The 12,050-nt window shown below is 52.1% G+C and overlaps 1 protein-coding gene across 1 annotated transcript; it reads right to left on the bottom strand.

The window, feature by feature from the left end:
- Positions 1-3,835: 3,835 nt before the first annotated feature.
- On the bottom strand, positions 3,836-10,821 carry UBL7 (ubiquitin like 7). The gene is made up of 10 exons (XM_069866719.1): positions 10,588-10,821; positions 9,822-9,941; positions 9,088-9,170; positions 8,882-8,966; positions 8,159-8,216; positions 7,399-7,532; positions 6,756-6,805; positions 5,889-6,056; positions 5,529-5,651; positions 3,836-5,198 (listed from the first exon to the last, which is right to left on the bottom strand). The coding sequence occupies exons 1-10, from the start codon at positions 10,769-10,771 to the stop codon at positions 5,061-5,063; spliced, it is 1,143 nt and encodes a 380-aa protein (XP_069722820.1). The 5' UTR covers positions 10,772-10,821; the 3' UTR covers positions 3,836-5,060.
- Between the last annotated feature and the right edge of the window lie 1,229 nt (positions 10,822-12,050).

Raw genomic sequence — 12,050 nt, 5'->3', positions numbered from 1 at the left:
TCCCTGTCCTTCCTGTGCTGAGGACTCCAGATCTGAACACAGGGCTCCAGGTGGAGTCTCACCAGAGCAGAGCAGAGGGGCAGAATCTCCTCCTATGGGTCACAGACTGCTGGGAAGCTGCACTGTACCATCTGCCCCGATCTTTGGGCTCTCACTCTATTCCTGACCAGTTGTCCCAGCATCAGTAAAACTCTTTCCTCCTTCCTCAAAGGTCTGCCCAAGAAAGAGTAACACCAGCATTTTATTATCACCAAGGAAATCCCACCAGGTCCCACTGCCCCTCTTCCCTTTGTCCTGGCCCCCTCAGGAAGACCATTCAGCGCATCAAACCAACGCAAAGCTAACTTTAAATTACGTGTTCCCTGACACTTTGGCATTCCCCACAAGGACAAAGCTGAAAGCAGCCAGGAAACCACTGAGTCCTTTGCAAAGAAAGCGAGCTGACGAGCAAGGACTCTGCCAGGCAAGTTCCCTGCTGCCGTTCACAGGCTGCCAGGCTGCCAAAGCTGCTCTAGCAAATCCCAAGGGAGCCGCTGAGCCGCTTCATCCCGGAGCGCTGGAGAAGGTCACCTTCACCAGAACCGATGCACTCAAGAAGAGGTGGGGACCAATGTGGGTAGCTCCGCACTGTGCTGGGGAGGAGAGAACACTGTTCTCCCAGCTCAGCACACATCCAAGGAGAGCAGGGGCATTGCGACGATTACTCCTCTAGCTTGTGCACATTTGTTTGTGCACGGAGCTAGAGCTTAAACCACCAACACTGGTTTAAGGTGCTCTGCCACTTTGCCCAGATGGCGAATTGGTTCCTGTGCTGGGGCCCTGCAAGCAGGGAACACGCGGAGCCTCTGTTTGGCTCGGGGAGCAAGGAAGAAATATTATTCTGAAACACTGAAGACATGTGAGAGGATGAGGAGAAATCTCTCCTCTCATGATTGGAAACCAGGAATCAAGGCTGAGGAGTTTGAAACTAGGGTGGTTTATGATGCGATCCAAACCACCCAAGCACGCCCACAGCAGAGAGACTGCGTCTACACATAAACAATTTACCTCAAGCATAAATGTTTACTCCTGGGATAGATCTTGCCAGTTGTGTTCACTTCAGACGTGGGAAGGCTCCAGCACCATTGTGACGGAGGTGGCAGTCACACTGGCTGGGGTAATTCCGAAGCCATCACAGACAAAGCCTGGGATTCTGCTCCATCTTCATTTCACCCTTTCACTGGAAAACCACCCCCCAACACCAGCGCTTTGCTCCTCACGGAGCCAGATAGCTCAGGACCATCTTAGGCAGGAAAAGAAAAGGCAGAAACAGTGAAAAAGCCATCAAGGCAGGCAAAGGAGAAAAACAGGGCATGTATAGTGAAGAGCTGAGATCTCAGCCAAACTGCCAACCCCTGCAGGTGCCCCCAGTCCACCAGCACTGATGGTCAAGGAACCAGAACAAATGACAAGGTTAATGAAAGCACAGGAGTACAAACAGCTGCTCCCATTACTACTGCAAACACCTGCTGCCACCGCTTCCCTTGTCAACTCCACTGCAGGCAAAGGAGAAACTGAAGCAAACATTTCTCTTTGATGTCAGAACCAGAAAGTTGTTATTGAAAGCGTTTACGTTGGGGAACTGGGGTCTGACCTCCACCTCTGCCACAGGGTCAGTCGAGCACCACCCAAGCTGCTCCCGCAGCAGCACTGGCCACAGACACTTGGCTGGTGAACAGAGCGCAGCGGAGGCTGAGCAGACAGGCAGGATACAGATAAGCTGAGATCCAACACAAACGGATGCACCCAAGCATGGGAGTAGCGAGGAGGAAGAGGAGGGGAAAGTGTCAGGGCAGTGGCAGCAAGGATGGACCACGCAGAAAGACAGCACATTGCAATCTGCTCCCAAAGAGCAGGAGTTGTCTTCAGCCACTGACAAGTTAGTTAGCGCCTGGACTTAGTTGCTTTCTCAGCAACCCATGGATATCATCACCTCCCAGAGTCACTCCAGTTTTGTTCAATCTCTCTCAGGATATACACTCCTCCGATGACTGTAGAAGTCAGGACAGCTGGCTCAGACAAGAGACCTCATGCAACATCCCCAAAAGCCACATTTAGGCTGCTAAACCTAAGGAAAGGGCCTCTCCAAGCAAGCACGTGCCTCCTGCAGCCTCCCCCCATCTGGTTTCTTTTCCTGAGCTTTCTCTGCACACAGAGGTGGCTGCTGGCATCGCTTTCCTCTCAAAGCTGGGAGGCACGAGGCCATTGGAGCAGGAGTGAAAATAGCACTCACCTGGCTGCTGCAGAGCTAGTTCTAAGTCACTTTGAGCTTCTGCTTTCCTGCAAGAGCTCCTGCAGCAAAGTTTCCTTTACTCCTCCTCCACCACCAGCCCTGCAGGAGCCAGGCAGAGCTGCTCTTCCCATCTCTGCATCTCTAAATTTGCCTGGTTGCTGAGCATGTCTATTCTCGGCAGCCAAAGGCAGGCGAGATGAGGGAAGCGAAGCGCACGCATCAGCCGCGTCGTGAACAACAACGGTGCCAAGTGCTTCTCTGCCGGTTCAGACAGAGAATGTGTCTGATGCGGTACTGCAAGCCAAGTAACACAGTTTGGGAAAGAAATGGGAAAGAAGTTCTTTGCATACCACACATCCAGGCAATTCTCAATTATCTGGGGGCATAGGAAGAAGCAGAAATAGTCATTATAACAGAAGAAACTATTTAATCCACAATACGGGTCAAAATGATCAAATAAGAGCAACATCAGACAGAAGAAAAATACCATTTAGGGACACTAAACCCCCACATCATTCTGAACAAGTTGCCCTGAGCCTAAAGCAAGTCCTGCCAGCCCTGAGCAGGTCTGTGAGAGTCTGCAAAGGCGATTTCCTGCTCTGGGCAGCAGCATCTGCGATACAGCTAATCCCCAGCTAGGCTGGGAGGATTGAGGGTTGACAGCAGGGCTTGTCTCCCTGGTGGGGAAGAGAGGGAGGATGCTGTGTATTGGGCTTATCCACTCCCCTGGCAAAGCAAAGAGTGGAGGCACCAAGGGCAGGCAGAAATGAATCAGTTTTCATAGGCATAAAACTACAGCCATCAGCTGGACTGGGTTTCCAAGGCAGGTACTGAAGGCACTAACTCGGACACAGTATCAAGTCAGGAAAGCCACTTATGTCCATCACATCTTATCTCCTACATATTGAAAAATAAAAACAGTCCCTCCCTCCCAAGAGACTTAATCCTCTAGAGAGGATTAAAGTCTATCAGTCAATGGGTTACCCTGGAGAGAACAATCCAGCACAGTGATAGCCGAGATCGTATCAGCAAGTGATCCTAGTGCTTGGAGAGGAATTAGAGAGGGAGCACAGGCAGCCTGGAGGTAGGAAAGCATTTGTCTGCTTTTAGCTTCCCTACTAACGCATGGTGGCATTTCAGGCAAAGCAGTTTTCATGCCTTGTTAATCTCGACAGCACAATCGGAGCAAAGCCAAGCCCAGCTCTGGTTCTGGCTGCTCTCAGCTCCCACTGGCTGTAATTCCAGCCTTTGATTGTCTTCGTGGCTCAGGTCTGAGGTGCCTCAAAAGGAGCACCCAGGATTAGAAGGCACTTTGGAAAACCCTGGCTGCAGACGGACTAACCTGTGTTGGAGAGAAAAATCATAGAATCAGTTGGTTGGAAAAGACCTTTGAGACCGAGTCCAACCATACCTGTCTTACTACACCATACCTCTGAGCACCTCATCTTTTAAATAGAAGGCATTTCTCCCAAGTTATCTGGCAGCACTTCACACTCTGAGAATTGCCTCAACCCTTGTGCTTGTCATTTTTCACTGACACCTCGCAGTGGCCGTGAACTCCTGTACTTTGTCAGCTTGAGGACACCCCCAGCCTCACCAAACACAACTGAGAACAAACAAGTTTCTGCTAAGGAGGAGACTCTGCTTCTCCACAGCTCTTTCTTGGAGAAGATCTGTAACACAAATAGTTCTCTTGTATTGGCCTAACTGAGGGCAGGGGGTCTACGTAGGTCAACTACAGCCCAGACTGGAGTGTGCACAGAGAAAGGCAAGGAAGCTGGAGAAGGGGCTGGAGCACAAACCTTATTAGAGGTGGATGAGGGACCTGGGGTTGTTTATCCTGGAGAAAAGGCAGCCGAGGGGAGACCTTATCACTGTCTACAACTGCCTGAAAGGAGGTTGTAGCGAGGAGGGTCCTGGTCTCTTCTCCCAAGTGACAGGCGACAGGACAAGAGGGAATGGTCTCAAGTTGCACCAGGAGAGTTTCAGATGAGGCATCAGGAAAAACTTCCTCACAAAAAGAGTTCTCAGACCCAGGCAGGGGCTGCCCAGGACAGCAGTGTAGTCTCCATCCCTGGAGGGGTTTAAAAGACAGGCAGATGAGGTGCTCAGGGATCTCGTTCAGTAGTGGACAGGTATGGTTGGACTCTATCTCAAAGGTCTTTTCCAACCAAACGACTCTGTGATTCTACGAAACACTGCTCTCTTAACAAATGCAGGTTTGCTCTGTAAGAGGAGTGCCCTCTGGTGCCCTGGAGCAGGCACAGCCTCTCCTCAAGTCACCACGTAACAAGCACATCACCTTGAAGACGTGGAACACAACCACCCAAACAACAGGCAAGTGAACTCAGTGCATTTAATAGTTAACTCAGAGGGAGCACAACAGCAAAACAAGCTCAACTGAGGCACGGCAGGCAGGTGAGAAGGAAACAACAGGCAGGAGAATGTGTTAGTAGATCTAAGGCTGCAGAACCGTAGGTTTCCAAGACACAGAGCCACCTCTTTCCCTGTGCTGGACAAAGTTCTGAGGTCTCATCCTTTGGTGACTGGAAGGAGGAGACTGGAGAGGGGTCTCTGGAGCTGGAGAGGCTGTCCTCAGCATGGTCAGTGCTCTCAAACAGAAGCACACTGCCCACCTGCAAGGAAAGGAGCAGCCACCCCAACTGCTCCATGCTGCAAAGAGGAACCCCAGGGCAAAGAAGAGGTTTCAGGGCCAAATCCCAGAATAAGGAATGTCACACAGCTGCCCCAGTGCAACTCACCAGTCCAGCCTCTCCTGTCCAAAACCCTAGGGAGCCCCACCAGCAAAGATGAGCTCCAAGGCAGCCTGAATGTCCCCTCCAGTGGCCTGCAGGGCTCGGAGACTTAGCTCATCATCATGTATGCCCATGTCTCGCAGCTGCTGAAGTTGTGGCTGCCACTGGCTCTACAGACAGGAAACAAAAGAAGGGTAGGTGTGAGAGTCCAAGCAGAAACAAAACAGCCTTTTCCACAGCTGGATTCCCCCACCTCTCTTCTAGGTGGGAGAAGCTCAAAATCTTGCTGCAAACTCCTCAAACCCACGCCTTCTCACTTCAACTCGGTACTTTTGCATCAGTTGGTCATGCCTCCTGCAAGCACCACCTCATGAGTGATGTCCCTTTCAGCCTAATGTCCTGGTCACAGGAGGTGGCTGGAAGAATCACCTCCACCCTGCGACACCCGATGTGATACAGGGTTTTCGTGGGCTTCCAAAGGAAGAGGTGACAACACTGACCTGCAGGCTGGGCTGCCCTGAGGCCTGCAGGGCGTGCTGCAAGGCCTGGCTGAAGAGGTCGTTGGTGATGGGCGTCCCTGACTGGACACTGGAGGACATTGGGGAGGTCCCAGAGGAGTGACCCTAGCAGGAAAAAAGTTGGATACAGATCAGAACATTTGTCACAGGAACCAGTGCCCGCACAGGGCAACGCCTGCTGCACCCTGACTACCACACCTCCCCAAGCCCATACAGAGGAGACCCCAGCTGTAAAAAAAATAAACCAGCAAAGACTTCCAGACCTAAGTAGGGCTTGCGCCAGGTCGAGCACTGGGTTTATTGCCCAGGAGGATCTCCTTACCTGCTGCACTGTCACTGTACCTGAGTGCCAGGGGTGGGCGTGTGGGAGCTGCTCTCTGGGGTGCTCGCCAGCGCCAGTGCAGTCGCCAGCTCACTCTGAGTGATCGGCCGGGGGCCAGCAGCCCCGGTGTAGCCAAGGGAAGCTGGCCGGGAACCAGAAGTGCTGCTGGATGGTGTAGATCTTGTGCTCTGCATGGAGAAAAATTAAACCCCCACACCTCTGAGGTTGCTGTCCACGTCCCCAGTAAAATCTGGCTCTCGTGCTAATCCCCAGGGACCACTTTCCTACAATACTTGAGACTCAAGTGCGGAACTTTTAAAGAATAAACACAACAGACTTGGATGAGGTTTTTTCCACAACCTTGGCTTTTACAAAGCTGGCAGTAAATCTTCTAATATATCACACATCAGCTTAAAAACAAAGTGTTATTGGCCTACAACAAAACAGTTCACTGCTGACAGGCACTTTTTTTGCCTCAACGTGTAACTTCTCTTGACCAAGTACTTTGGAGAGGGAAACCTCCCTACATTACAGAAGGGTAGGGATCAACACTCCCAGGCTACTCAGTCATGCTCACCTGTGCACAAATCTGGCTCTGCATCAATTCAACTATGAAAACGTTCACTCTGAGGACAAGCGCTGTTACAAGTTATGCTTCTGCATTCTTTTCTTGTGACCCTACCTCAGCACTCAAGAAAATCCTAACACGAACAGCATCCAAGCACACCACAATCCATGTGTTTGTCTCACCATGCTCCCAAGAGCCAGAGCAGCTCACACCATTCAAGACACAGGAGAAAATACTTCTGGGTCTCTAATGGCTACAAGTTATATTGATAATTGCAAGTCCAAAACAGCCGTTCCACTCAACTTGGTCACTCACTTACCTGGTGGAAGTCGTCTTCGTCGTCAGAGATGCCTTCAAACAGAAAGCCACCTGCAACAGAAAGAAGCATCAACAGATGCAGAAAATGGGTGCTGGCAGGGATTAGGACGTGGATCTGCTGGAGTGAGTCCAGAGGAGGCCACACACATGACCCAAGGGCTGGAGCACCTCCCATACAAGGATGGGCTGAGAGAGTTAGGGTTGTTCAGCCTGGAGAAGAGAAGGCTCCTGGGAGACCAGGAACTATTCTGTGATTCTATGATTAGAGGAGAATCCAGTGGAGTCCCTGGCCATGCAGGCAGACTCAGTCCAAGCTAACACACCGGTTCAAACAGAGGCCTCGGCACCTCAGTGCAACAGGTCAGAGGAAGACAAGTCAGGCCCACTGTTTGCACAAAACAGAGGTTGCAGCACTCTGCTACCAACAGTCACTGTGCATGCATGGTTGGGAGAGTTTCTGATGCTGAAGAGGACCAGATGAGTCTCACACAGCATAATTTGTCAAACCACAGTGTACATTCCCAGTTCAGGAGCCCAAATTTCTCTTTCTCACAGCCTGGGGATGACTGTGTGAGCACAGCACAGATTTTTCAGCAAATCCTGCAGCACATCATCTCTGCACTCATCTGAGCAGCTGACCGTACCTGGCATGTCCCGGTAGGAGCCAGAGGACATGCCTCGAGAGGATGTCTCCGGGGCTGGGGGTGGGGTACTGCCAGCCACGGAGTGAAGAACAAGCACGATGGCGTTCACAAGCGCAGGGTGGGCTGGGATCAGCCTGGAGAGAAAGAACGGAAGAATGAATTGCATGTACAGGGCAACTAAGAAATCAGCAACTCAATACCAGCAGAGAACTTATGTCAGGAACTGCCTTTTGCTGTCCAGCAAACACCTCCTTAGAGCAGCTTCCAGTACTGAAAGGGGCTCCAGGAAAGCTGGGGAGGAGCTCTTGATCAGGGAGTGCAGGGACAGGACAAGGGAGAATGGTTTTGAGGCTTAAAGAGGGGAGATTGAGATGAGATCTGAGGAAGAAATGTTTTCCTGTGAGGCTGGTGAGGCCCTGGCCCAGGCTGCCCTATCCCTAGAGGTGTTGGAGACCAGGTTGGATGGGGCTTTTAGCATCCTGATCCAGTGGGAGCTGTCCCTGCCTATGGCAGGGGAGTTGGAACTGGATGGGCTTTGAGGTTCCTTCCTACCCAAACCATTTAGTGATTCTATAAATATCCTTCAGTCTAATCCTACAGTGGAAGTAGACACGTATCAAAGTCTCAGTTCCCTCTGTCCTGATGTGTCTGCACTGGCCGGCAGAAGCTGAACTCCCTCTCTCACCCAGCAACAAGTGATCTCACACAACAGTGCAACAAAAGCTTTGCTTAGTCACTGCACCAGCTTCCACAAACTTACGTGTCCAGCATGTTGGGGTCTGCAAACACTGAAAAGAGATCCTTGTCCTGGAGGACTCCTGGGAGGGACCAGGAAACACAGTGAGTAAAGGACAGGATATAAGAAGCAGGAGCCATTCAAACAAAGCCATGGGAAAAACCAAAAGAATTAATTGTTTTTCAGGAACTGAGTTACTAGCAGACATCAAAAATACTTCATGACCGTTCTCTCCAAAGCCTATTGCATCTTCCTGGAGCGACTCTAGACCACAGCCACATATCCAAACTATGGGCTTTCCCAGCAGATCTCACAGGCTGTGCTCCAGCACAGCTCCACCTTAAGGACAGGATCAAATGTGGCACCCGGGTCACTCCTGCCAGGCTGTGACTGCATCTCACATTCCACCCGTCTCATAGCAGTGTGCCAATAAAGGCTGGGAACATCCTGGGCCTGGAAAAGCGAGCTAGATTTAATGAATGTTTCTGTAACAAGCAGAAAGCACCCATCCCCACTGCTCTCCTTTGGGCTCCTGTTCCCTAGTCCTTGTGAAGCCAGCTTCCATCCTCAAACATCACCCACAGAGCACAACTGTGACACCTGAGCATGCGCTTACGCTCCACAAAGGGACCAAAAAAGACACTTAGTCCAGAGACAAGGAATTCTTATGTTCCCCGTGTCAGGAATTAAACAATGCTTATCCTTATTTGGCTTTCCTCAGATCCTCTGGTACACTTTCAGACTCACCCAAAGCAACAGGGTCACTGCTGAGGCCGGGAGTAGCCACAATTATCTGGTCCAGTGACTCCTTGTTCCCCAGCATCTTGAAGACCTGCCGGAGAAATCAGAGCAGATCAGCAGCATCACACAATGAGGCTCGGTGCTGGGACTCTCTTCACTCAGAGGGGACAGACAAAAGGCACCCAGACAGCTAAGCCCACAGCCCCACTCACAGCATCTCTGTAGGCAGGGCTGCTGTGCAGGGCAGTGTGGAGGACCCGGAACTCCCGTACTGCTGCCACCTTATCCACTGGCTCTGAGGGAGGAAAAAAACAGAACAAGACACAGTTCTCCCTCTGCCAGCTTCACCAGCTGTTTTAGATGCCACTGGGACTTCTTCACTGCATTAGAAGTTGTGATTCTTTAATTCCCCTGGATTTGACTGGCCCAGAGATGAAGGACACAAACTAATGACTGCAAATGCCTCAGTACAGTGACCACAGCACTGCAGGGAACTGCATTCTCAGCTTGTAGATGCGTAAAAATACATAGATCTACCCTCCTACACATACAAGAGGAGCTGTATCAAAGTAACAACTCTAAACTAACCTATTTTATACTACAGTCGGGCTGATGAGGAACACTCATCCCTCAAGTTGAGTAACCAGTCGCTTTGCTCCCAATTAACTGGCAACACCCTAAAACTGATTATAGTCAATTAGGAGAAGGATGCTTTCCTTATTACACAGCTCATTCCTTAACACTCACATCAGCAAGACAACATAACACTTATTTCTCCTGTTAGAGGTAGAGTTCCAACACAACACATGGATCAATTCCTCCTCCAAATCTCACATCAGCCACTCAGGAACAAATCACAAGAGAAGGTGTTCCTTGGTCACAAGGGACCTGCAACAAACACATCCCAAGGAGATCGAAGCAGTAACGCACAGCACCTCCTCCCTACCCGGTTTCTGGTCAGGCTCAGGCCAGGACTTGCGTAGGACATGGACAGTGGAGCCAGACTGGATACCATAGAAATCAAGCGTCTGGTCATCCCTCAGTTTGCGGCCACAGTAGATCAGATCTAGGAGGGAGAAACAACCAAAGGTAAACATCAATGGAAGACTCAGGAAGGGCCTGGGGGCTTCAGGAACTGAGGACTGCCTGGGAGTTACTGCTCTGCACGCGCGGCTGCTTCATCTGGTCAGAAGCACAGGGACTACGTAACACAGGGAAATCACGGAGCTGAGATTCACAGAATCATGGATGGTTTGGGTTGAAAGGGACCTTAAAGCCCTTCCAGTCTCAACTCCCTGCAATATGCAGGGACACCTCCCACCGCATCAGGTTGCTCCAAGCCCCATCCAGCCTGGCCTTGAACACCTCCAGGGATGGGGCAGCCACAGCTTCCCTGGGCAACCGGGGCCAGGGCATCCCCACCCTCACAGGAAAACATTTCTTCCTAAGATCTCATCTTGATTCCCGCTCATCCTATCCCTGCCTTCCCTGATAAAGAACTCCCAGATTCCTCTCCAGCTTCTCACTTCCCAGTCTGTCTGGACATCAAGGGTTGCTGTTTCCCAGCACTTGCCCTATTAAACTTCTTGCAGTTCATGATTGCCCAGCTCTCCAATCCATCCAGATCACTCTGCAAGGCCTCTCTGCCTTCAAGAGTGTCAGCAGCTCCCCTCAGTTTTGTGTCACAAGCAGTAGGACCCACAGGTACTTACCGATGAGCTCAGGGTCTGGCACGGACTCTTGCAGTTTGCCCGTGATGAGCTGTTTGAGGTTTGCGATGCTGCACCCACCCAGTGGGCACTCTCCCAGCTCCGTCTCCGGCAAATGTAAGATGGATTTGGGAGCCAGCGGCTGATCCGCCAGCTTCACTGCAATGTGCCACTCCGGCAGGGACATTCCAGCCTTCTCACTGTGCAGCACCAAATCTAGGAGTGATGCACAGAGCTCTGGAAAGGGAAGAAAACAATTTAAAGCAAGATTCTGTCCCAAGCAGACAATAAAACCTTATAAATTCAGGGGAGGAGTCCCGCTGGGAGCACACAGGTAAGAGACAGGAGGACACAGACCACTGCGTTGAAGCTTCAACTTCAGCCTGGAGTGGAGCAGCAATTGAAGGGACAGGAGGCCTAGAGCACTCAGAGCAACCGTGCTGAGTCCCCTACCCCAGCCTGGAGCCACAATCAAAGGGACAGGAGCCCTAAAGCCTCCAGATCCATGGCATTGAGGCTCCTGTTCCAGCCTGAAGCACTCAGAGCAGCCGTGCTGAGGCTCCTTACCCCAGCCTGGAGCACTGAGAGCTGTGGTACTGAGGCTCCTACCTCAGGCTGGAGCCCCCAGATCCATGATGTTGAGGCTCCTACCCCAGCCTGGAGCCACAATGAAAGGGACAGGAGCTCTGGAGCACCCAGAGCTGTTGTACTGAGGCTCCTACCCCAGCCTGGAGCCCCCACATTCGAGGTATTAAGGCTCCTCTCTCAGCCTGGAGCCACCAGAGCTGCAGCGTTGAGGCTCCTACTTCAGCCTGGAGCCACAGTCAAAGGGATAGGATCCCTGGTGCCCCCAGATCCATGGCATTGAGGCTCCTGTTCCAGCCTGAAGCACCCAGAGCAGCCGTGCTGAAGCTCCTTACCCCAGCCTGGAGCCACAATGAAAGGGACAGGAGCTCTGGAGCACCCAGAGCTGTTGTACTGAGGCTCCTACCCCAGCCTGGAGCCCCCAGATCCAAGGCGTTGAGGCTCCTACCCCAGCCTGGAGCCCCCAGATCCAAGGCGTTGAGGCTCCTCTCCCAGCCTGGAGGCACAATCAAAGGGACAGGAGCTCTGGAGCCCCCAGATCCATGGCATTGAGGCTCCTATCCCAGCCTGGAGCCACAACGAAAGGGACAGAAGCCCTGGAGCACCGAGAGCTGCAGCGTTGAGGCTCCTACCTCAGCCTGGAGCCACAGTCAAAGGGCCAGGAGGCCTGGAGGACACAGAGCGGCCGTGCTGAGGCTCCCACCCCAGCCTGGAGCCGTAAGCGGAGGGACGAGAGCCCTGAACCTCCGCTCCTCTCAGCTCGGGGACCGGAAGCGGAAGTGCCGCGGCCACGCGGGGCCTGCTGGGAAACCGAGTCCAGCGGGGCCCCAGCGCCTCCCAATTAACCCCGGTTCATTAAGACTTCCCTCTGAGAGAGAAAA

The sequence above is a fragment of the Phaenicophaeus curvirostris genome, chromosome 12, assembly GCF_032191515.1.
Source record: "Phaenicophaeus curvirostris isolate KB17595 chromosome 12, BPBGC_Pcur_1.0, whole genome shotgun sequence".
Taxonomy (NCBI): domain Eukaryota; kingdom Metazoa; phylum Chordata; class Aves; order Cuculiformes; family Cuculidae; genus Phaenicophaeus; species Phaenicophaeus curvirostris.
This window is presented reverse-complemented; position numbering and strand designations above follow the sequence as displayed.

Excerpts from the sequence above, each read along its gene's own strand:
- UBL7 (XM_069866719.1), bottom strand. The coding sequence starts at position 10,771 with ATGTCCCTGCCGGAGTGGCACATTGCAGTGAAGCTGGCGGATCAGCCG. Across the intron at positions 9,171-9,821 it reads TGAGCCTGACCAGAAACCGG|AGCCAGTGGATAAGGTGGCA; the intron begins GTAGGGAGGAGG and ends TTCCTCCCTCAG. Across the intron at positions 5,199-5,528 it reads CAGGGCAGCCCAGCCTGCAG|AGCCAGTGGCAGCCACAACT; the intron begins GTCAGTGTTGTC and ends TCCTGTCTGTAG.